Source organism: Rattus norvegicus, chromosome 1 (assembly GCF_036323735.1).
Source record: "Rattus norvegicus strain BN/NHsdMcwi chromosome 1, GRCr8, whole genome shotgun sequence".
NCBI classification, from domain to species: domain Eukaryota; kingdom Metazoa; phylum Chordata; class Mammalia; order Rodentia; family Muridae; genus Rattus; species Rattus norvegicus.
The window spans coordinates 194,786,346-194,812,706 of NC_086019.1; the positions used below are offsets into that span (position 1 = coordinate 194,786,346).

The 26,361-nt window shown below is 46.9% G+C and overlaps 1 protein-coding gene across 11 annotated transcripts in view; it reads left to right on the top strand.

Annotated features, from left to right (window-relative positions):
* The window catches only part of Btbd16 (BTB domain containing 16), a 54,546-nt gene that overhangs the window by 21,105 nt on the left and 7,080 nt on the right, over nucleotides 1-26,361 (top strand). For 7 of the 11 annotated variants that reach the window (XR_005488855.2, XR_005488853.2, XM_017589421.3 and 4 more), the window contains 4 exons: nucleotides 2,124-2,205; nucleotides 3,755-3,885; nucleotides 14,845-14,964; nucleotides 23,203-23,294. Coding sequence is in view for 9 of the 11 variants with exons in the window: in XM_017589421.3 (XP_017444910.1) it covers nucleotides 2,124-2,205; nucleotides 3,755-3,885; nucleotides 14,845-14,964; nucleotides 23,203-23,294 (425 nt within the window). In the remaining 2 variants the exon portion in view is untranslated. Of the gene's footprint in view, nucleotides 1-2,123; nucleotides 2,206-3,754; nucleotides 3,886-4,100; nucleotides 4,189-14,844; nucleotides 14,965-23,202; nucleotides 23,295-26,361 lie in introns of those variants that run through there. The other 4 variants (XM_063267816.1, XM_008759903.4, NM_001017464.2 and 1 more) reach the window with 2 other exon arrangements.

Here is a 26,361-nt window from a genome sequence, read left to right on the forward strand (position 1 = left end):
GCAGTCAGTGTTCTTAGCTGCTGAGTCATCTTCCCAGCCTCTAATTTGACTCTTTTAATTGACTTTTTGAGGATGGGTGGCTGTATCGGGCTTGAGACACGGATTGAGACCCTTAAGTTCAATAACAAGATTACTACAGGCCCAGAATGTACTAAGCTTGGGTTCTCCTGTGCTCAAGACCAAGCCCCATGAGGGACATGGTCAGTCTCCCCAAGTCAGCAAGTCCCCAAGTCCCCTAGAGCCTGAGGATGGAGGGTCACATGGGCGTGACCAGGTTACTTATTCACTCACTGGTTCTCACCTTGTGCTTTAAGGTCAGTGCATGAAATAAAACAACTGGACACCCTAGGGGTGTGTGTGTGTGTGTGTGTGTGTGTGTGTGTGTGTGAGAGAGAGAGAGAGAGAGAGAGAGAGAGAAACAAGGATGAAGAAACTGAAACTTGCCCACCATAGCACCCTACACCCTGCTGTGAACATCCTAGCAGCTAAGGCTAGAGGATATGAGATATGAGAAATTACCTAAAGATCTGGAGGAACAAATGAGTTTGTAGAGGCTCAAAGGTTAAGGATATCTTCAGTGACCTTGGTGATAGCCAGAGAGAAAATGGACCGTGAGCCTCGCTGTTCTTTTTCACGTTGGCAAAGGTGCCACAGGAAACCAGAAGTCAGAAAAAGCAGTTCTCTAAGGTCACGGGGATTCGGGAGCCCGCTCTGGCTCACTGACAAATATGTTTAGACTGCATGGGTCCCATTAGATGACTCAGAGGGAAAGATTCATTCCACCAAACCCAAGAACCTGAGTTTGATCCCTGGAAACCCCCAAGGAGGGAACTGACTCCAGCAAGTTGCCCTTGGAATCCCACACACATGCTTTGGCACTCACACATCTACACACGCGCATACACGTAAACGTAATCAATAGCGCAAGACTCACTGGTTAGCTTTGAAGTGAATCTCACCTGAGTTTACGGTAACCGCAGGATGAAAGCAGCCTGAACAATGTCCGAGAGCTCTGTGACAGCTGCTCTCCCTGCTCTCTTCCATAGAGCGAGCATACCTCATGCTTGAAAGGGACTTAACGTCAGATAGGTCACAGACACTTCCGAGGCGCCACCTTCCACGTGCAGCACCTTTCTACAGCTGCCTACTTCCAGCTCACTCGAGTTTTGCCCCACCCTCTCTCTGCATAGCAACTTGGCCTTCCTCGCTTTTCCGCTACAATCTGCGCATGCTCCTGCCCCAGACTTTCTCCCACGCTTTTTCTTCTCTTGGGATATCAGCCTCTCCATCCCTGCCCCAGCCTCCCCTCCGCCCTTGTGTTTCAGGTTCTAAATCCACTCTCTTAGTTTCTGATTGCTTTTCAGATTTAAGCATGATCAGGCTCCCTCCTTTCTGCATTCCCACAGTACCTGATGCTCTGGGTGGTTTAGTCCAAAGGTATTCAACCTTTTGACACCAAGACACAACGTCATCTACCTGTGTTGGATCTCAGTTTGGACACACCTCACCTAACCAACCAATTGTAATAGCACGATTATCTGTTCAGCGTGTACTTAGCAGCTTGTGTCTTCTATTGGTCATTAGCTTTGTTTTTTGTACGCCAAAGTCCTGGGCCAGTGCTAGGCACATGGTATATGATCAGTAAATAGGATTTTGTTGAGAAACAGGTCAGTGGAAACCGGGCCTAGCTATGAGGAAGGACTGAGATATTCATCAGAAAGTCACTGTTGGAATCCATTTATGGATAGAAAGGAACAATGTTTGAGGCCACCTAGCAGTGTAGTAAGGAGAAAATGCCTTGGGCAGGAGGGCATCTAGAGGCCATGTTGGCAAAGCCTGAGTTGTTAGTTTCTCTGGCTCCAGGCCACGGTGCCACTCCCTGCTGAAGAGGCTGCTCGTTGCTTTCTGAAGAATCTCGGCTCCCTCCGGCCTCACCTCCCGCCTTAGCCCAGAGCTCTCACAACAGGCCAGCTGGCTTTGGTCAGTCCCTAAAGTAAGGGCCCCTTCCTGGTGAGGGGTCTCTGTTGCCATCCTGGAGTCGAGCAGAAGTCTCTGCCCCGACCTCGGCCCCACCACTGCCGCCGCCTCCTCTGACAGCCTGTGGCGGCGTCCCACACCAGCAGCTCTCCCCACAGGTGTGTCAGCACGATGTTGAACAGACTCACGCCTTGCACTATCAAGAACTTCTACTTGGCCGGCTGCAAGGTGAGAATGGCGGGATAGGGTGTGTGGGCCCCCAGGGTGCCAGGGCTTCGAGAGCACCCAGGTCCTGAGCGTCACCCATCAGGCCTAACCCCAAAATGTGTACTCAAAAGTATCAAACCGAGAGCAGAAATGCTTAGCTTTAAAACGTGGAAAGGAAGGAAGGAAGGAAGGAAGGAAGGAAGGAAGGAAGGAAGGACAGAAAGAAATTATTTTTTTAAAAAATGCATGGACAAGAAAATGGCTTTAAATGCCTTAATCTCGGGGTTTGAGAGCAGCAGCAGGGCTTTTCCCACCAAGGTAGCAAATACCTTCTAGAACAGAGATGGAGTGGTGAGCTCTTGTACCACCCGGGCCCAGTCAGCATGTCACTGCAGCTATCAGGGGGCAGTGGACATGAAGAGGGTCGCAAGCCAACGAAGGCCAGTGCCGAGTCCTAAGCCTCACCTCCTGATCAAACCCCCAGGCCACCGCCAGCTACTGCTCTCTGTGATGAGTGGCGCACTATGAGAGAGGCGTGTTTCAGGGCGACAGACAGTTCACACAAACCCAGCACGTCACGGTGCTACCGCTAAGAATACCCTCAGTGTCTGTGAAGAACCGCCTGGTTCTCATCGTCACGCCTCAGCTCTAGAAAGTCTCTCTTGGTGACATCCTTGCACTCTGGTTGCCTTTTCTCAGCAAGACTTTAGCCTGGAAAAACCCAAATCCCAGGGACATGAAAGGTCTACCAAGACCCCTTCAAGATCCCCGATTCTAGGAGCCTTTCCCTGCTCTCTCTCTCTCCCCTCGTTTTTATTAGCTCTTTGAGAATTTCATATAGCGTGTTTTAATCATATTCACCCAACCCCTCGCACATCCTTTCCTTCCCCTAAACACGAAAGTCTCTCTTCTCTCCGGTAGTTAAAACCCACTGAGTGCAGTTTGTGCTATCTTTATACTGTTGCCTCCCCTGGAGCCTGGTTGATCTACCAGGGGACACACACACACACACACACACACACACACACACACACACACACACACGTCTCTCTCCAGCAGCTATTGTTGGCCAATAGCTTCTTAGCTAGGATGGGACTTTGTGCCCACCTCCCCTGCAGTCTTTTAATTCTTCTAAAGTATATGCTGGAGCAGCCATTGGGCATGGGTTTTTCTTCCCTTCAGACTTGCAGTAGGTCACTGAAGGCAGCCCAGGGCCTTCAGCATACAAACCTCTGCTCAAGCAGCCTGAAGAGTAGCTAGACCAGGGACCACAGAAAGAGATGGCACCTTGGAGTCTCAGGTTCTCCACTGCTGACATGGGATAGCTGGGACCCGTCCTCATAGCTGTGGTTTAAAGCGACAGGCTTCAATGCTCTAATGGTTATAAATAACCTCCACCACCCCAGCCCTCCACCCTTACAACAGCCCCTTCACTCCCACTCCCACAGTCCCCTGCCTAGCATGTCTGAAAATTGGGCAAATCGGCAAGCAGTGCCACTACCAAGCCAGCAGAGGGGGCTGAGAGCCAGGTGTGCCTTATCTTTTCATGCTTTTCTATTTGCCTCCTCAGTACAAGGAAGAGCAGCTCACCAATGCCTGTGAGAAGTGGCTGGCAATGAACTTGGTCCCCCTAGTGGGGACACAGATCCACCTCCGACACATCCCTGAGCCTCTGCTGTACAAGGTGCTGAAGTCTCCCAGGTCAGAGCTGGTGTGCTGCCTCCAGGGTGGGCGTAGCAGGAAGCAGGGGGCCATTGGGAAAAGGAGTTGTCCCAGTAGTTGCCACACCTCTGTGAGCTTGCCATTTACTCCCCAATTCCCTGCTCTCCTGGGAAGCCAGGCCTTGGGTGGGAGTCGAAACTCAGGGGTACTACCCGTGAGGTCAGGAAGAGGAAAACGTTTCCTGCTCCTTCTAGGTAAGGACTGGGGTCAACTGTCTCCTTACCTGCCGAGGTAGAGCAGCAAAAGACTATTGCTTAAGCCATTAAAAACACCCAGCCAACATTCTTTCATATTAATTATGGAAAATTTGGAAAACAGGGAAAGGCAGAAAAAAGAAGAGAAAAATCCTTCAAACAAGATTTCACCTCTAGTCCTGACTACTTTGCCAAATATTTCTAAACTTGGTTATCCAACTGCCTGCTTGGCCTCTCTGTCAAGACCCCAGCCTTCAGAGCTCCCTGCCTTTGCTATACACCCCTGCCCTGTCCTGGCACAATATCCTCAGAACACATTAGAACGTTGGGCGTCCTTGGGACACTACTTTGACCTCACCTTGACCTCGAGGCCAATTCTGTTTCCAAACTGGGCACTCCACAGTGCCAGCGCCACCCCACGGCCAAAGCTCCATCATCTCTCATGGCCCTCGGCAATGAAGACACCTCCAGTGGGGACCCCTAGGAGAGTAATCTAGCTGAACCATCTCCTGGTCTGACACAGGCCCCACAGGGACCTTCCTCGGACTCTCCACAGCGGTATAGCCACACTGTGCGTGCTTCCTCCTGCCTGCAATCCCTGTCCTGTTCTGCCAAACTCTGTCTCTTCCTCTCTCCATCTCCTCATGAAGCCATGCTCTTAGCTGATGCCTAACATTTTACCAGCACTCGCATCTCAGTAACTGGTCCTCTTCGGTATACGTTTTCTTCATCTCAGATTATTTCCTTACATTCACCTTCTAGAAATGAGATCGCCACCATGAAAGGACTGTGTGTTCTTCATTTCACTCTTTAAAAAAATTACGTTATTTGAAAATCTCAAACTTCAGGAAAAACATGACCAGTGCAAAGTGCTTAGGCCGTCAGTTTGCAACGGTTTCCCCTGACTATATTTATCCTGAGCTGAGCACAGCCTGAGCTGAAAATGCATGGGGCGCCTTGAATTTCCCTGACCCCACAGCCATCATAGGAAGTCCATCATTCACTGTAGGCTGATGGGGACGCCATGTCAGTGTGGCTGCCCAACATCATAAGAAAGAGACACACCACACTTACCACTCTTCAAGGGAAAGATCAAGACTTGGAGCTTGCTTCCTACTGAATGGGTTTTTGTACCATCGCAGAATAGAAAACTCAGTCTGACCGCTGTCACTCCCAGTCTGACCTGGGCAGGCCCTTTCTGGGGTGTTCTGTTCCCAGGTTACTCTAGGTTGTGTCAGATGATGATAAAGTGATCCAGTATGGTTGATAACTGAACGGCATGTAGTCCTAAACTAAACCTCGAATTAGAGGGAGAAAAACAATAATGGTACTAGGAACAGAACTGGGCGAGTGATATCCAAGTATTAAGCCAGTGGCAAGCTTCCTGAGTTCAGACCTGCCTTAGTCACTGTATTTTTTTTTTAAACATGTCTTTCTTAGGAAACCATCAGTGCTGGCATTTGGGATGAAGGAATGCTTGAACATAGCTTACTCCAGTTCAGAGGTGTGTGTGTGTGTGTGTGTGTGTGTGTGTGTGTGTGTATGTGTGTGTCTGTGTGTGTCTGTGTGTGTGTATGTTTCTTTGTGTATGTATGTCTATGTGTATATATCTGTGTGTGTGTGTCTGGGTGTGTCTGTGTGTGTGTATGTTTCTTTGTGTATGTATGTCTATGTGTATATATCTGTGTGTGTGTATGTCTGTGTGTCTCTGAGTCTGTGTGTGTCTATCTGAGTGTGTGTCTGTGTGTGCGTATGTTTCTTTGTGTATGTATGTCTGTGTGTATGTGTCTGGGGGTGTGTGTATGTCTGTATGTGTGTATGTCTCTATGTCTGTGTGTGTCTGTCTGTCTGAGTGTGTGTCTGTGTGTGTGTATGTCTCTGTGTGTATATATGTCTGTGTGTGTATGTGTTTGTGTGTGTGTGTGTATGAATGGGTATGTATGTGTGAATGGGTGTGTTTATGTCTGTGTGTATGTATATGTGTGTTTCTGAGTGTGTGTGTGTCTGGGTGTGGGTGCCTAACCTGTACAAGAACCTAGCTCCCACCCTATAACCACACACACACACACACACACACACATACACACACACAGACACACACACAGACATAGACACACACACACAGACACACACACACACACTTTTTTTTTATTAACTTGAGTATTTCTTATTTACATTTCGAGTGTTATTCCCTTTCCCAGTTTCCGGGCAAACATCCCCCTAACCCCTCCCCCTCCCCTTCTTTATGGGTGTTCCCCTCCCCATCCTCCCCCCATTGCCGCCCTCCCCCCAACAATCACGTTCACTGGGGGTTCAGTCTTAGCAGGACCCAGGGCTTCCCCTTCCACTGGTGATCTTACTAGAATATTCATTGCTACCTATGAGATCAGAGTCCAGGGTCAGTCCATGTATAGTCCTTAGGTAGTGGCTTAGTCCCTGGAAGCTCTGGTTGCTTGGCATTGTTGTTCATAAGGGGTCTCGAGCCCCTTCAAGCTCTTCCAGTTCTTTCTCTGATTCCTTCAACAGGGTCCAGTTCTCAGTTCAGTGGTTTGCTGCTGGCATTTGCCTCTGTATTTGCTGTATTCTGGCTGTGTCTCTCAGGAGCGATCTACATCTGGCTCCTGTCGGCCTGCACTTCTTTGCTTCATCCATCTTGTCTAATTGGATGGCTGTATACGTATGGGCCACATGTGGGGCAGGCTCTGAATGGGTGTTCCTTCAGTCTCTGTTTTAATCTTTGCCTCTCTATTCCCTGCCAAGGGTATTCTTGTTCCCCTTTTAAAGAAGGAGTGAAGCATTCACATTTTGATCATCCGTCTTGAGTTTCATTTGTTCTAGGCATCTAGGGTAATTCAAGCATTTGGGCTAATGGCCACTTATCAATGAGTGCATACCATGTGTGTTTTTCTGTGATTGGGTTACCTCACTCAGGATGATATTTTCCAGTTCCAACCATTTGCCTACGAATTTCATAAAGTCATTGTTTTTGATAGCTGAGTAATATTCCATTGTGTAGATGTACCACATTTTCTGTATCCATTCCTCTGTTGAAGGGCATCTGGGTTCTTTCCAGCTTCTGGCTTTTATAAATAAGGCTGCAATGAACATAGTGGAGCACGTGTCTTTTTTATATGTTGGGGCATCTTTTGGGTATATGCCCAAGAGAGGTATAGCTGGATCCTCAGGCAGTTCAATGTCCAATTTTCTGAGGAACCTCCAGACTGATTTTCAGAATGGTTGTACCAGTCTGCAATCCCACCAACAATGGAGGAGACACACACACACTCTTGAGAGACTTGCTCCATGCTGGATCTTAACCTACCCCACAACTTAAACTTACCAAGCAGCACCCAACATGCTCACATTAACAGAGGCAGGAGGGAGGCAAGGCAGAGTCCTGGTGTTGAGGGACCCCATTATCTAAGAAGACCCCAGAAGTCAGTTCCAGAGCATCGTGCACTGTGAGCCCCAGTCACCCTGGCTCCGCATGTTTTCCCCACTCTTGTACCCATCACCCTCCACCCTGTAGCAGAGTAAAGGTCAGGAACTGAAGAACGTGTAAACATGGGGTCCTTAGACATTACATAACACCATCTGTCCCTCCCCTGGAGAGGCTGAGCTGTCCAGCACTGGCAACATTTCCCTGAAAAAGAGGGAAAAAAACATCTGACCACAGGCAGAACATTAGTGATGGCACAGGCCCGACAACATGCTCAGCAGTCAGTTCCAGAGCATTACGTGTCGAGTGTCTAGACATGCCAGCCTGGCAGACACCGGGTGGAAACTGGGTCCTATCCTTCTGGCTCTCTGCAGGAGGCACCTGTGCAGATAGGCCAAGGACCTGCACCCTCAGTCACGCAGCCTGAGGTAGACAAAGACTCAGGCAGTCCAGACTCCCCATAGCCTCTTAGATTGGTCTCGATCTTCAGTAGCCACTGACTTCAAGGCAACTCCTATCTGCTATCCCATGCTGGGACGGTGGAGTCAGATGGATCCCAGGAGCCCACGGGTCATTCAGCCTAGTTCAATCAGTGGCACCAGGCCAGTAAGAGAACCTCTCAGAAAATGAGGTGGAGAGTGGTTGAGGACGATACTTAATGTCAACTTCTGGCTTCTGCACACATGTGCATGTACATGATCACATAGATATGTGTGATCTACACACACACACACACACACACACACACACACACACACACACACACACACATACAATGAGAGAATAGATGTAACCAGGCTAGAGGGACTCCTGTCAGGGCATCTGTTGAGAAAGGTTGGTCCCATTTTTCCACATCTAATCAAGAGGGAACTCCTCCTCCAGGAACCATGCACTTTTTGCCAGGTCCTGAACTGCGTGGTCACCCTTTCGTTGCCCCAAACCCGACACTACAGTACATCAGGATGTAGGAAGGGCCTCTGCTGGCTCCTGGCCCCACACTTGCCTCCAACATGGCACCTTTCCTATTCATCAAGTAAGCAAGGCCTCCCAGAAATAGGTCAACCAGATCTGAGAGGTTGTGTGAGGCCAGAGCAGGAAACATGGAAGTAACCAACCTTAAGGCCAGAGATGGAACATTCCTGGGCCCCTCTCAGTAAATCTCACAGCCACCCACTGTCCCTTGACCGTCTGGGTTGTCCAGCGCGCTCTCTCTCTCTGAAAGTCAGTTGAGCTTGGCCTCCTCTTCTTTGGGTTTCACTTTCCATCTTGTAAACAACCTAGAGTCAAACCATATGCAAATATACAGTTTTCCTGACCTCCTGGGCCTCAGGCTTAATCTGTTTACCTAGACTGTGGTTCTCAGTTCATTTTCCTTGTAGAGGTCACCACTAGGTGACCCTGTTCTCATAACTCCAATTTACAAAAACCTCATTCCGAGTTCTGCATTCCTGGAAGCCAAGCCCCAACAACTATCCAGTTCCCATCTGCACAACAGGGGCCCCAGTCCCTCTGTCTCCTGTCTGTGACTCAGGGAAGCTCAGAAATTCCCGAAACAAAGGACACCTGGGAGATTGCTTAGAAGGTAGATCGTGTTTGCTGTGCAAGTCTGGTGACCATTGTTCCCTCCCAGAACCCAAGTGAAAAGCTGGGTTTGGTAGTGCAGATCGGTAACTCCAGCATTTCTTCTATGAGATGGGCCATGGAGGCCGATGTGCTCAAGGGCTGGCCTGGGTACAAGGTGCAGCAGAAACAAGCGAGGTGTTAAACTCAACAAAGTGTAAAGTGAAAGCTGTGTCCCCAAAACTGTTCTCTGATCTCCAAGTACAGGTCAGAACATACGTGCCCTTGTACTTATATATACCATGGAATGTATACACACATACTTACACACAAATACACACACACATATACATACACACATACATATATATACTCACACAATATATACACACTTATACACATATACACACACATACACACTCACACACATATACACACACTCACACACACATGTATATACATATAAATATATATACATACACTCACACAATATATACACACTTATACACATATACACACACATACACACACATATACATACACACACATATATATACTCACACAATATATACACACTTATACACATATACACACATATATACACACATACATATATACATATAAATATATATACATACACTCACACAATATATACACATTATACACATATACACACACATACACACTCACACACATATACACACATGTATATACATATAAATATATATACATACACTCACACAATATATACACACTTATACACATATACACACACATACACACACATATACATACACACACATATATATACTCACACAATATATACACACTTATACACATATACACACATATATACACACATACATATATACATATAAATATATATACATACACTCACACAATATATACACACTTATACACATATACACACACATACACACTCACACACATATACACACATGTATATACATATAAATATATATACATACACTCACACAATATATACACACTTATACACATATACACACACATACACACACATATACATACACACACATATATATACTCACACAATATATACACACTTATACACATATACACACATATATACACACATACATATATACATATAAATATATATACATACATTCACACAATATATACACACTTATACACATATACACACTCATGCACATATATACATACATGCATATACACATACACACACTCACACACATACATACACACATATACACACACATATTCACATACATACACACTCATGCACATATACACACACCCACAGACATACACACACCACGTGCATATTTAGAATAAAGAAAAAGAAGACACCTCTGTTATTCTTGTCACACCTGTCCCACACTCTGACAGTAGTGATACTGAGCTGTTCCACATGGAATTTCTGAAGCTGGTCCTTCTCTGGCAAATGAAAACTATGCCTACCAATTATTGAGCACTTGTCAAACATGACACTCTGAGTGTGTTATCCAGAGGGCTCATCCCCACAGCAACTCAGCGTGCCCACACTCTTCACCTGTGAGATCACAGGAAATTATCAAAGTGGTGCTTGCTCTCTCCCAGACGGTAGGTGAGCTGATTTGACTCCAGGTGAGAATGCCCTCTGAGCCAAGGCCAGCACCGGACTCCAGTACCTGTGAGACCTGTTTCCTTACTGATGATCAAGAGCAATTAAGAATGCTAATCTTAGTGGTTTGCACTAAAACCATTAAAAGTTTGTGTTATATTTAGTGTGTGTGTGTGTCTGTGCGTGTGTGTGTCTGTGTATGTGTGTGTGTGAGTGTGTCTGTATGTGTGTGTGTGCATGTCTGTGTTTGTGTGTATCTGTGTGTGTGTGTGTGTGTCTGTGCGTGTGTGTGTCTGTGTATGTGTGTGTGTGTGAGTGTGTCTGTATGTGTGTGTGTGTGCATGTCTGTGTTTGTGTGTATCTGTGTGTGTGTGTGTGTGTGTGTGTGTACACAACCTGTGGGAATCAGCTCTCTCCTTCCACTATGGGTCCGCAGGATTGGACTCAGGTCATCAGGGTTGCTGACAAGCACCTTTACCTGCCAAGCCCTTTCTCTAGCTGATTTGACCATAAAAGTCCTTATACAGAACACAATACATTTACTGCTCTAAATGTAGTAATAGTAACACTTTGCCATAAGTTAAGGAATAAATTGCCAGGTGGTGGTGGCTCACACCTTTAATCCAGTACTTGGTGAGGCAGAGGCAGGTGAATCTCCAGGTTTGGGGCCAGTCTGGTCTACAGAGCAAATTCCAGGACAGACAGGGAAACCCTGTCATGAAAAAGGAGAGAGAGACGGAGACAGAGAGGGAGAAACAGTGACAGAAGAGAGTGAATATTAGAAAACATTAGACCAGGAGCAGGTGACACCCACGCCTTTAATCTCAGCACTCGGGAAGCAGAGGCAAGCGGATCTCTGTGTGTTTGAAGGGGGTCTCATCTACAGAGTAAGCTCCAGACCAGGCAGAACTACATAGTGAGAAGGCTCTCAAAAACAAAACAAAATAAAAAACAAATAAACAAAAGTCAAACAAAACAAAACAAACAACAAAACCTAAAGCATCAAAGCCATCTCTTCCCCAGTGTTATCCCATTCCTCAAAACCAGGGACTGGCTGCTAGGAGCTCCTAGACAGCCTGATCATGGGAGTGAGCTCCCTCTGCATACCTGTCTTGCAAACCAGCATCTTCATGATGGAAGGAAGGTACCCCAGCCTACTCACTGAGGCCCAGCCTCATGCTCTGTCCCAGGCCTTGCTGATGTATTTAATCAGATTTTCTAATTCTAAGTGCTGGGCAGGGTTCCACAACCATCTCTTTTCATGTCTCTTCTAAAAGCCTTTTATTTTATTTAGTTTTTTTTTTTTTTTTGCCATGACAAACAGCACAGCAATGGATGGCCTTGTTCATGGCCCCTCCATGTGGGCATGGCCTTCTCCACGGGGAGCATTGAGAAAGGAGGTTTATTGTTTCTGTACAGCATTTTCCTTGAAAATAAAATAAAGGGACAGTGTCTTATGCAAGACAATGATTTTTGTCCTCGAGAACAAGCGTCAGTTAAGTTACATTAAGTTGGCTGTGAGCAAATACCAGGAAGCATGCACAGCACAGGGTGGGAGGCTAAGTTCCGTCTCACTGAAGCCTCGAAAACTCTTGGATTAATTAAAGTGGGTTTGAATGCTCTCCTTGTGGTTGCTTCCTGCAGTGGGGCCAAACCAGCCACATCTCACCTTTGACACTGAGATAATATTGCCATCTATAATGTTGAGGTTTAAGGGCCGTGCAATAAAGTTATTTTAAAAAACCTCACAATGCTTTCAATAACTTTATGATTCCATATTGGCTGCACCCATCACTCTCCTGGGGGTCCATGAGGCACACAGGCTGCAGGTCAGATACACCTGCAGATGCCTCCAGAGACTGATGCTGCCCTAAACCTTAACTTCAGCAAATGCCTCTATAAAAGCCAGAACCTGTGTGACAGAGCCATCCCTCTTGTTACCTCCTTGGTAAAATCTCAGTAAACTTTCTAGACTTGAAGTCCACAAAGACAGCGTCTGCTCTAGAAGTCACATAGCGTCCCTGACCCAGTTGACCTAAAGTTTCTATGGAGGCAGTTCTCAACCCGTGGGTCATGACTTCTTTCACGAGGGTTATATATCAGATGTCCTGTATATCAGATGCTTACACTACAGTTCACAACAGCAGCAAAATGACAGTTATGAAGTAGTGAAAACATTCATGGTTGGAGATCAACTCAATATGAAGAACTGTGCCAAACGTCACAGCATTAGAAAGGTTGAGAACCACTGGTCTATGGGGACATGGCATCAGTCTCTTTGTTGGACCAGACAGTGACCAGCTTGGTTCTGTCTGGCCAGACTCAAGACAAGGCATCTGTAGGTAGCCTGGAAACAAATGAAAGAAATGAAAGAATTACATTGTGTCCAGAAATAGTATGATAGGTGGGAGGGTTGCCCTTGCATTGTTCTCCAGAGACGTGATTTAGTTTGACTTTCACCTACAATAACCCATAGGGTGGGGAATAAAGAAGCCATGACATACTTTATAACCAGGTACTGTTACAGAAGTATCAGTGAGTTTAAGAAGTGTTGAAACAGGTCTTTTGAGAATCCAGCCAGCAGAAACTATTGGAGAAGAGAGAGGGTTGAGGTGGCTTTGGACACAGTGAACGTCTTTTTTTGTTGTTTTTTTGTTTTTGTTTATTCGTTTGTTTGTTTTGAGACAGGGTCTCACTATGTTGCTCTGGCTGTCCTGGAACTCGCTATGTAGAGCAGGCCGATCTGAAAGTCGCAGAGATCCGTCTGCCTCTGTCTTCCTGGTGCTGGCATTAAAGGCTGTGTCACCATACCAGATGGCACAGTGGGTTCTTGAGGAGATGCCCTTGCTGCTGTGGCCACAGCTTGGTTTCTGGAGCCAGGAGCCATCCCTACCTCTTTGAGTAAGACCAGCACATCATCACGTGCTGAGTATCATCCTAAGCACTTTACCTGCGTGTGGCCCACACAGTGATGGTTCCCAAGATGCCCACAGAAACTCTAGAACCTGTGACTCTGTCAGAGTACACGACAAAGGGGAGTTGGGGTTGTAAGTGGAATGAAGACTGCTAATTAGCTGACTTCAAAATGTGAGGCTCGCTGGGGTATACCCAGGATCCCTGGAAGGGACTTTTCCATGTGCAGAAGAAGAGTCAGGGACAGAAGGGATCAGAAGATGCTGCATTGCTGCCTCAGCTAAAGAAAGGGCCAAAAGCCAAGGAATAACAGTGCTTTCTAGGTGCCATGAAAGATAAGGAAAAGGTTCTCCCTAAAGACAGTAACTGATCCTGTTCACACTACGATCGGAGCCCAGTGCACTCCATCTTGTACTTCTGACCCCCAGAACCATGATGAATTTGTGTGACCTTAAGGTGCTTTGAAACAGTTGCAACATCAGTTGGAAACTCACGAGATGACTCCCGTCCTCTGGTCCTCATCACTGCCGTTCTGAGAAGTGGCTACCCTTGCTGAGTGATCCCAGTCGCACCCCAGAGGTTCCTGACCCATGCCTGGAACCGAGCCCAGAACTGTGTGACCTGAAATAAATTATTCATCTCAGCCTCTAGCCAGGCCGAGGTCCAGTGAGGCCAATGGTAAGAGACACTTGGGCTGTAAAAATTTAGCAGGCATGAAGGGATGATGGCTGACTGAGAAACCTAACTTATTAAGATAAGTGTATCCGTGTGCAATGATTTAAAATAAAAATGAATGCAGAGCACCACAATGAACACTAATTGAAATGTTAAATAAACATAAGTCCAGGACCAGCCCCAACAGCTATGGAAGCAAGGTACAGCTATCTCAACATCACGGGCTCCTGCCACGAATTACAGATAAAAACCAGAATGACTTGGGAACCCAGAGAGCGCATCTCGAGAGCTCGCTGAATGAGCCCATCACTTCAGTAATGGCGGTAATGGTGTGGCAGGTGGCCAAGAAGCTCAGGACCCAGCATCCAGTTCCGAGGTCTCCCTCAGAGCTGAGTTGATTCGTCCTGAAGGAGTTACTCGGTGTCTGACTATCTGAGGTCACTCAGACTCAGGCTGGCTTTGTCTCGTGACCAGACTCACTTCTGCCTTTTTTCTTACACACGGTTTTTCCTTCCTAATCCTAACAGCTCTCCCTCTGTCCTTCCGGCCAGGTTATTTACCTTCAGCGAGTTCCATCTCCTGAAAACCTTGCTCATGTGGGTTTACCTGCAGATGAACGGCAAGGTGCAGACACTCCCAATCCACGAGACCATGCTGGCATTTTTTAGCAGGTAACACACCTCAGTGTTGATCGATAACATGTACATGTAAATTGTTTTAATTAAATACTTACTGTACGGGTTCGGTGCCGCCAAATGCACCCGGAGGTCGGAAAATCAGTTCTCTCCTTCCGCCATGTGAATCCTTGAGATCAAACATGGGTTGTCAGGTTTGACGGCGAGCGCCTTCACTCCCCAAATCATCCCCGTAGCTGTCTACTTTGCTTAAAATAGGAAAATAAAATAGAGGAAAACAATGTCAGCAATGCAATTTTCGTCAGCATCATCTGGAGAGCGTAGGGCGACTGGGACTATAGAAAACTTCAAACCACTTAGAAGAGTCGCTAGCACACAGTTGTTTCTCTAGGAGGTAACTGCAAGCTTCCGGGAACTAGCGTGGTCAGTAACAGCCACGATGCAGAAGGTAATAACTTTTGCTCAGGGAAATAACCGTGCCACACTGACCTTAAAACATGGGGTTGGATGTTTCATTTATGGGTTTTTAGGTAGCATATAAAATTCTAGGATTTCTGGGAAAGTGGAAAGCCTTTGAATGGGCAAGGTTCCTAGCATGAGTCTATTTCTTATTTTCTCTAAACTTAAGTGATCTGAAATTAATATACCTCAACATTCAAAAATAATAATAATTTGATTGATAATACTGAGTACCTCTTATGTTTGTCTTACTGCACTCTCCTGAGAATGCTTTTCATTCATTACCCCTGATTATCTGTACAGCATTGAAAGTCTCTTGTTCATTCTTCTCTCTCTCTCTCTCTCTCTCTGTGTGTCTGTCTGTCTCTGTGTGTATGTATGTCTGTGTGTGTGCACATATATGTAGTGTATGTGGAATATATATAGTGTGTGACATACATGTGTATATGCATGGTGTGTATGATGTGGTGCGTGTGGAGAGTGTGTGTGCCTGCACAGACTTCTGTGTGAGTGCAGGGATAAGGGTGCCACAGCACACACGAGGAGGCCAGCCTTGGGTGATAGTCTGCGCTTTCCACCATGTTTGAGACAGAGTCTCTTGCTTGCTGCTAGGTGCAATATGTTAGCTGGCCTTCAAGCTTCTGGAGATTCTCCTGTCTCTGTGTCCGTCCTGTGTCACCTCAGGAGCACTGAGTCACAGACACACATGCTACTACTGTGCCTACCTTCTCGTGTATCCCAGGGACCCAAACTCAGGCCCTCATGCTTGCATGGCGAGCACTTTGCCCACTGACGTTTATTCTGGTTTAGCTGCAATGGTTTCGGTGTGTGCTTGACTGGCTCCATTATCACTGGGCCTGTGTAGACACAGAACATCACGGTGGGAGCAATGCTGCTCGCTTGGTGGTAAACAGAAACAAAAAGAGAGAAAGGGTTGGGGTCCCAATACCCCTTCCTATAGCACACATTAGAGACCTCATTTCCTCCCACTAAGCCCAAAACCCAAGGTTTCTCCATCCCTAATGACCAAGTCTAACACCTGCGCCTAGGGGGTTATTCAAGAGCAAACCATAGATAGCACTTCTATATTAAATGTAAAACGTATCATCCAAGACGGTGGACGAGTGTTGTGACCCTGTAGCCAGAGACTATCCCAAGTGGCTGTAAAGGCTCTGCCCTAGCAAGGAAGCCCTGGGCAACCTTGCTTTCAACTTTGGTCCATGTTCCTACAGAAATAAGGCATCGGGGACTCGGGATGAGGAGGCATGTTCTCTGCACATAAGAACTTAGCAGATAAGTACGTCTTAACATATTCATGAGCAAATTGACCAGTTTGAGCCAAGTTTCATCTGTATTGTTTTGAGACATCTCACCTGTTCCTGGAACGCCTGTGCTCAGCGTTAACTACAAAGCCTGCCTTTTTTCTTGTCTTGTTATTTGGGGAAAGCTTTCCTGGCGGCAGGGTTGTGTGCACTGTGCTTTGTTTCTATATAATTTTCTTTGAGCCCAAATGTTTTAGCTCCACGCCCTCCCTCTTTTAATATCCCAGAGACACTTTCCAGTGAGTCATGCCCACCAGGAAAGTTGCTGCAGGTCAGCTCCTGCCTCAACTCAGGGAGATAGGCAGGGAGTTGCCATGTGACTCATCATAGCTGTGGTTGGCGCGTGAAGAAAGTGTGCTAGCAGGGAGTTGATGTGTGGAGCCCTCCACCATGGCTGGGCTTCATGGAGCTGGCAGGCTCACGGGCCTTCTTTCCTCTCACTGGTCCAGCCTAAGCAATGATGACAGCATCATCACTGAACAACAGTAATCTCAAGCCATCTTGTTGAGAAGAGATGGCGTGGACACTGAGGACCGCACATGGGGATCTCTGATGTGAGATGGTCAGAATGGGGCAACAGCGAGACAGGCTGCATAACCACCGGAGAGCAAGGGGTTTGCAGCCCTCCATGGGGGAGGCGGAGCTACAGCTGTGGGAGTCTGGCTGGCAGGGCATCCTGAAGGAGCCCAACAATAATAACCATGCGAGACAGTCACGTAGCTCCCTCTTCACCTGTTCCAGCCTTGTCCTAAGAGCGGCTAGAAGCAAATGTAGATATTCATGTCTGAGCTCTCACGGACTTTCACAAAACGTTTCAGTCACTCACCAAATTCTTCTGAACATGTACCATGTGCCCGATACACCGATGAGGTTTCCTGATTCAGCCAGGTGTTTTTGGAGCATCGCCAACAGGTGCAGGAAGGGAGCCTTGTGCTCCCACATAAACACACATGTGAACACATACACACACGAGGCAACACACACATGCGCGCACATACACACGTATACATACACCTGCACATGAGCAGACAGAAGCACACACACACACCTTGGCACCTTACAGCAGTTCCTTCCTAGTGGTTATTTTAGAAAAGTAAACAGGCTGTCCAGAATTAATCTGGATGCCTCCTTACAGGAAAGAACATGTGAACGCAGCCGAGGCTTCCCTCCACTGGGGAAAAGTTCCCATTCTGTTCTGCTTACTGAAGAGGTTGGGAAAGCTGCTACAGGCTGAGAATTGCTTCTCTGCTGCTGTGATTTAAAACAAACAAACACCACCACCACCAACAACAACAACAAAAACACCTTGGAGAGGGAAAGGCTGATTTTAGATTATAGCCTATAGAAGGAAGCCACTCAGAGACCATGCAAGAGTGCTGCTTACGAATTTGCCCAGTCCACTTTCTTATACCACCGCGCACAGTGTCCTGGGTGTTCCCACATCAACTGTTAATCAAGAAAACACCCCATAGATGTACCTACAGGCCAGTCTATGGAGACAAGGCTTCTGGGCACATCTAGTTTGTATCAAGTTGACAAAAACTAACCTGGTAAAAAACCCACTGACTGGGGAAGGGTCAAAGCAGGGAACTTGAAAGTCCTCTTCAAATATTATTTATTGCTGCGTGGTGGTAGCACACGCCTTTAGTCCCAGCACTCAGGACGCAGGGGCAGGTGGATCTCTGTGACTTTGAGGTCAGCCTGATCTCCCGAGTGAGTTTCAGAATAGCTAGGGCTAAGCAGAGAAATCCAGTCTCGAAAAAGACAAAGCAACAACAACAAAACAAAACAAAACAAAACAAAACATTTACCTTGTCTGTCTATCTACTTATCTATGTATGGGTGTTTTGTCTGCATGTATGTAAGCATACTGCATGCATATAGTGCCCACAGAAGAGGGCATGGGATTCCCTAGGACTGGAGTTTAAAAAGGAAGTTGTAAGCTATCATGTGGGTGCTGAGAATCAAATTCATGTCCTCTGGAAGAGCACCCAGGGGCCCTTACCTACTGGGTCATCTCTCCAGCCCTAAAGTGTTTTTAGAAGGAAACCGTAGAATATGTATGTGGAAGAACACAGACTTTAAGAAAATTTTCACAATGAATATGCCTGTGTACAGATCCAGCATGAAACATTAAGCTCTTCTGTCTTAGAACAGCTCCCTGGACCCTATGCTGAGGGTGGGGTGGCATATTCTGGGACAAAGGTTTTCTAGAACCCAGTTTCCATGCTCCCTGCCTGGCCCAGTACCGTGGGTCTGAGTCTTTCTCAGCTCTCTACTCCTGCAAGAACCTTCTTGGCTTTCAGAATATGGCAAAGCAGCAAGATACCTTACAATGTCCTAGAGCATTGGAAGACCCATGAGGAGCCTGGACATAGGAGGTCCTTCAAAAGAAATGCTGTGGCTGTCATTAAACAGGATTCGAGTGACTGAATCTTGCCCCTTTTCCCCTTTTGGGCATTTGCCAAGACCTGTCTTCACTATTAGAAAGCTACCAGACTGGGTCTTGCAGTGTGGCTGATAGGGCTCAGCTTGCCAGAAGAACCTGGCAACAGCAAATGGAACATTGGACAGAGAGGCACTCACACAAACCCACCATGTAGCAGGACCTACAACACTGGCCTCCCCACTACACGCACCGTGGGTGGATGGACAGAAGGAAGGTTGGCAGAAGCCGGGTCATGCTGGTTAACCCACCCAACACATTATAAGACAAAGTGCCCTGGACTACACAAGGCCTTGTAGGGACAAGAGGCAAGCAAAGCAGACACAGATCCCACTCTTCCTAGAGCTTAGATGGCGGAAGGGTGGATAAACCATAGGTAAGGTAAGGTTGGTAGAGGTCCTTGCTGTGCATCTCATTTACGGATATGACATTACACCTGCTATTTACCCCACAAAGGCTTTAGGCCAGAATCCTAACCATAGCGCATCGAGGTGACACACACATGTCCCGGACTTGAGTTAAGGAGAGTGACCCATGAAGCCCCTGGCAAGAGGAACTGAACAGCAGTGACACTGTTGGACCCTGGGGACCTGTGCTATTTACCCCATGTTGGGGTTAAGATCAAGACGTTATTTCCTGTCTCTTTGATCCCATAAAATGTCTAGGTCTTCTGCACCGAATTTTAACCAAAAAGCTATATTCTCTCTTCATGTTAAGCTATAGCCCCCCCCAGATGTATTTTTTCAAACTGCACCCTAGCACTTAATTTATAGTTTCAAACATTTCTCCAAGAAGCAAAATAATTTTCAAACCTTAAATCTGTTTTTAAATTGTGATCAAATGTACACTACACACGGTGTACCGTTTTCACTATTTCTCTGTCCACACTTCAGTGGTATTACAAACCATCACATCATGTGATTATGCACCCATCTTCAGAGCTCTCTTGCCCTCACAAACTGAAACTTGAGGTCTATTAGCCTAAGCTGTGTCCTTCCTCACCTCGGTTCTCTATAGACTTGGCTGATGTAGTTCCTGAAGGAGCAGAAAGCTGGTTACTTGCCCTTGGTGTCTGGCCTGGATCATGCTATGGTGCTATGGTTTGAATCTGAAATGCACCTCCCCCAGATTCAAATACTTGGTTCCCAGTTCCTGGTCCGAGTGTGTGTGTGTGTGTGTGTGTGTGTGTGTGTGTGCATGTGTGTGCATGTGTGTGCATGTGTGTGTGTGCATGTGTGCACCTACATGTGTGAGCCAGGGGGCATGTGAGTACTGAGCCTAGGGTCACACAGATGCTTGGCATGTACTGGGATACTGTGTAGTAACCCCACTCTCTTTATTAATTTGTAATCGACCTCACTAAGTTCTCCAGACTGGCCTTGAACTCACTCTATAATCCATGTATGGTTTGCTAGCCTCCTGCCTCAGTCTCAGGAAGCCTGGGGTACAGGCCTGTGACTGCAGGCTTGTTTTCTATGTGTTTGCCTGAAGGCTGAAATTGGGCCTTTAAAAGCTGGGTCCTGACTGGTAGAATTACCCTGCCTTCAAAAGTCATGCCTGACGGTGTTTCCAGCCTGTGTTCCTGGGTTCCTGGTCTGCCCAGATATGAGAGCAAATTCCTGCCCGCAGAGAGTGGTTCTGCCCTGCCTTCTCTTCTATGGGGGACCAAAATCCCACTGAAGCTATGAGAGGGAAAAAAAATTTTTAAAAACAAAAATCACCTTTCTCTCCTTTCAGATGCTTCTGCTGGGTGTTTTGTCATGGCAACAAACAATCAAAATGTAATCAATCCATCCAGGTATAAGGTCTTCAGATCCTTACACAGTATAGCACATGTCAGAATGCTCAGGTCTGAACCTCCCAGCTCATATCTGAAACCCAGGGACCACAGAGCTCTGAGTCTCAGGCTTACTCATCAGGAAGGGAAGCCAACTCTGCCAGATAATGGGAAGGGGAAGTGAGAAACCTGTGGCTGCTGTGAGCTTTAAGATTACTGTCTTAGACCTCAGAAGGGGATTTACCCAGAGTGAGCAAGCAAGCTAGCAAGTGAGAAAACAGAGATCACCTCTCAGGAGGTTTAGGGGGTGGGGTAGGGGCGGAGAACATACCTTGAAAGCAGGACCCAGAGGGACTGTCTTCCCTGAGGGTTGAAGAACTTTAGATAATTTGCCCCTGAGAAGAGCTCAACCACCCATGAGCGTAGTGCCTGGGAAGACAGCTAGGCAGCATAGACCTGGAATCTATCAGCACAGCCAGGCAGGAGGAGGTCCCCAGACCTCTCACTCCCACTGTATGACATCAGATGGACATTTACTCTCACCATCAAGACAGGCAGAAAGGTCCTGGGCTAGACCTATGACGTAGACATAGGATGTCTTTGGGCCACAGGAGAGGAGAAGCTGATTGGCTCCAGAGTGTGTCCCACCTCTCAGGCCCCTTGAGAGTTTATTTAGAAAATCAGAAGCCAAATCCAGGTGGCCAGTGTTGGGTGGTTTGATGGACAGCAATGACGACAAACGTCACCAGGAGCAACTCCGTGTTCCCAGCATGCCTGAGTTTGAATCCCTTTGGTATGGGAGGATTTATAAAGCACAGACTACATTGCTGGGTTCCAACAATTATGCCGGACACTTCCCAAGCAGTGTCCCCTCAGCTTCTCCCATCCACCCAAGGAGACACTTGGTCTTATCTCTACAGAGCATTAAGATCAGACAGGCTCAGACACATGACTGATGGGTGGCCAGGCCAGGACTGGACCCTGGTGTGCCTGACTCTAGACCCCCATGTTGGTTGGTTGATAAGCTGCCTATGACCTTTCAGACTAGACATAACATTGTGTATTTTCACCACTTTCCTTAGGAAATTCAAATGCTGGTCCTAAAGCACTTCTCCAGTTCTTTGAGACAGGAGGGCTGTCCAGAGGGGATTTGGCTGGCAGTCCCTCTGGACCAAGTGATTCCCAAAGGGAGGATCAGGCCCTGGGTCTCTTCCAGCAGCTCCCACTACAAACAGAGCAGCAAAATGGAAACCTTGTGACTTCTGCATTGGAGGAAGTCATGCCTCTTCCTTCTAGGCCTGGTCTTTCCCTGCTGTGGTTGCATCTGACTGTATTTAACCTGTAGCTCCATCTGGGCCTCAGGGCTCTGGGGCAACCTAGGCTCACTGATCTGGGCTAGCCTGGGCTAAGAAAGCCCTGGTCATGAGTACTGCCTTATTTCCCAGAGCATTCAGGGAAGCTGGGGAAGAGCACGCCAGCTTGGCCCTCCTTGACACCTTCTTACTTGGTTCTTGAGGTATCATCCCTATCAAGATGTAGAAAGGGCAAAAGTCAGTGTCATCTGTCCCACTAAGACACTGATGGGTGTAGAGCACTGTTATAGCCATGGGTAGCAGAGGATGAAGCCCAGGATCAACACCCCACAGTGTCGATAGCATAGGCCTCTGTCAATCTCTGCCTCTTCAAGTCACTTGCAGAATCTGCTGCACAGTGGACTCTAATAACTCATGGAACTAAACCCACATACAACCCCACAGCTCTGAAGCACCCCTAAGCTTATGTATGGTAACTCCTGACATTCAGGGGAGCAGGAGAGCCAGAGGGGCCCAGGTTTCCTGAAGAGTAACAGTTCCAGATATCTTGGCCAACAGAGGCAGGACACAGAGCCAAAGGTTCATCCAGTCCAGTTGGGACACAGTATGATTTGAATTCTTGGTTCATGGCAAAAGACTTTGGGTCAGCAAGATGGCTCAGAAGGTAGAGGTGCTTTCCACAAGCCTGATGTGGTGCGTTTGATTCCTAGAACTCACATGATGGGAGAGAAGCAAGGCCTACCAGTTCTCCTCTGACCACCACTCGTGTTCCATGACCTGTGCATCCAAACTACTCACTAAATAAAAAAAAAAAATAGCTTCCTCTGCTCCCCCGCGCCTGCCGCTAGCCTTGCTGGGGAGACCACGGGAGAGCACCAGTCTCTAGGGCATGGCTTTCCATAACTCACTCATTCCAGAGAGGAGTTTTCTGAAGGCTTTCAATTCTTATCTTCCCAGCTTTCCCAAGAAAAGCTGCTTCCTGGAACAGGACCCAGGACACAGTTGGATGCCGCTCTTCCTTTGCCTGCGTCTGCACGGCATCACCAGTGGTAAGTGTCACCACCCATGTGACTGCATGGCTGTTTGGAATGAACCCCCAGCAGATGCTGTCTCAGATATTCCCCAGAAGACCCAGCAGACGTTGCCACAGGAATGCTTCTTGGGATTGTCACTCCTAAGATGTATGACCTTGGTCTCAGTAACCCCACCTGTAAAATGGGAGAGGATCAGAAGTTTTATGAACAGCATGCTGGGTACATAGTTTTCTGATGTAATAAACTTCATGGCCAAAAGCAAGTCGGGGAGGAAAGGTATGTTTGGCTTACACTTCCAGATAACAATCTGTTAGGGAGAGAAGTCAGGGTAGGAACTCAAGCAAAAGTAGAGAAAGGAACCATGGGAAAAGCTGCTTACTGGCTTATTCCCAGGTAGCTCTCTTCTATGGCCAAGTACACCTGTCTCGGTTTGGTACCACCCACAGTGGGCTGGGCCCTCTTACATCAATTAGCAATCAAGAGTATGCCCCGCAGACATGCCTACAAGTCAATTGATGGAGGCAAGTCTTGAGTTGAGGGTCCCTTTTCCCAGGTATGTCAAGTTGACAGCCGACGCTGGCTTAGCACTTGTGGTGATTCCTGTCTTAGCCTCCCAAGTGCTGAGATTACAAGCCTTTGTAAGGCAATCCATTCTCATCTCCTTCATTTTTCTTGGGACAGGGTAATATATACCCCAGGCTAGCCTCAAACTCAATATGTATCCAAGGATGACTTTGAACTTCTGATCCTCCTGCCTCCACATCCCTCACTCCATTTATGAGGTGCTGGGGTTCTGATCCTACTGAGTTGTGGATGCTAGGTGAGCCCTCTACCACCTGAGCGGCACCGCACGCTCACAGGCCAGGGCAGCCGTCTGCCGTCTGAGTGAGTGACCTGCTGCAGGACAGGGTTAGCGTCTGGGTCCCTTGTTTGGCAGTTCGAGGGAGAAATTGGCTCTCTCTTGAAGCATTTCAACTGCTAGAACCTTTTGTCCCAGGACTTGAAATGCATTGTGCTCTCCTCTGAGATACGGGTTTCCCAGACTCTGTCTCGTGGATCCAGCTTATTCATCAACCAGACCCCAGTTCTTTAGAAATCTTTAGTGACTTCTGCTCAAGGTTTGCTGCCTATTTTGCAATGCACAGCTCAGCCTGGCTCTCCTCTTCCCACTCATTTGTGAGCTTCTCCCTCTCTCTTTGGTTTCCATCATGCTCTGGCTAAGCATATCAACCTTAACTTTATTTCCTATCCCCTCTTGAGGTGAATAGGAAGCAAAGTATAAGACCAGTAAAGTTCTCGTTTGTTCGTTGGTTTTATAACTGGCTGAACTGATGTGGCCAAACAACCTTGAGGCAATGTTTTCAGTTCCCCTTTATGACAAACACTGGGCCAGTTTCCTACAAACTAACTCCATATTTCCTTCGCTGCATACACCAGGACATTTTTTTTCATGCAAATACCTTTAAAAGGGAATGTTCGCAGACTCCCAAAGCTCCAGGTCTATTCCCTAAGCTAGGCTTCTGTTGCCTGGAACCCATCATGCTCTGGGAAAAGGGAAGGAAACTGATTTGGAAAGAGGAGAAAAACATTGTCCACATGATCTGGGCAGCCCAGGAGGCCACTGACTGAGATAGATGCACCCAAAGGGATTTTTGAGAAAGATTTCAAAGCCATTCCCAGATCTGCAGGTGTGGTCATAGATGAAAACTTAGGGGCAGTTGGTCAAGTCAGGGAGCTCGGCCAATTCTGGCCAAGCTGCTTCTAGATGCTCTAGTGACATTGATAACATCATTTTAAGCCCCACCCCTTGGAAGGCAGGACTGCAGCCAGGTGACTGAAATGTTTGTACTGGGGTTGGGGGATGGTGTGTTTTGTAATTTATGAATATCTTAGGAGCTCTAGCAAAGTGTGGGGGGATAAAAACAGGAGCAGGTCAGTGGACATCACAGAAGTCAACTCCCTCTAACTATGGATCCTGAGGATTTGAACTCAGGTCATCAGCACCTTTTTTCACTGAGTCATTTCACTGGCAGGTTTGCTATTGTTGTTTGTTAGTTTGTTTCATTTTGTTTTCCTTTTTAAAAGTTTTATTATACATATACATATACATATACATATACATATACATCATATACATATACATATACACATACACATACACATACACATACACATACACATACACATACACATACACATACACATACACATACATATACATATACATATACATATACATATATATATGAGTACACTGTTGCTGTCTGCCGTCACACCAGAAGAAAGCACTGGATTCCGTTATAGATGGTTGTGAGCCACCATGTGGTTGCTGGGAATTGAACTCAAGTCCTCTGGAAGACCAGTCAGTGCTCTTAACCACTGAGCCTTCTCTCTAGTCCTTGTTTTGTTTTCTAAGACAAAGTCTCATGTCACCCAGAATGGCCTTGAACTTGCTGGACTGAAATTTCTGATCCTTTTGTCTCTGCCTCACAAGTGCTGGGATTATAGCTGTGTGCCACCATGCCTGGTCAGAAGCAGATTAAAAGGGAAAGAAAAGATGTATTGTGTTTTTTGTATAGGGGTTAGGGGATAAAGCTGCCTATAGAAGCCAGAAGAGGACATCTGTTGCTGTAAAATTATTAAAAAACTGTCTTTTACCTCCACTAGACCTGGCACCATAGTGCCCCAAGGTATCTGCTGGATATCTAAATTCTCAGTCAGCAAAGCCTCTCACCCGCTCTGCTCCATCCCATATCACACTTCCGAAGGCCTCTCTCTGAGCCTGGCAACAATCTCTCTACCCATCCAGTTCCCAAGGCAGATTGCCACTATGCCAGAAATATGCATCCCAATTCCACGGTGGCCTAGTGTCTCCAGCCATCCCATACTCTCTTAAACTTAATTCTCCACAAGAAAGAACACACAACACGATAACCTCAGATCCAACCAATAAGATATAAGTGCCCACCTAAACATACAAAGCCCTGTACATGTCCATCCCTTAGGAACATTCATAACAACCTATAAAGGTACAGAACGGAATCTTAACATCAGCCTCCATGTTCTCTCAGCGGCTTCCTCT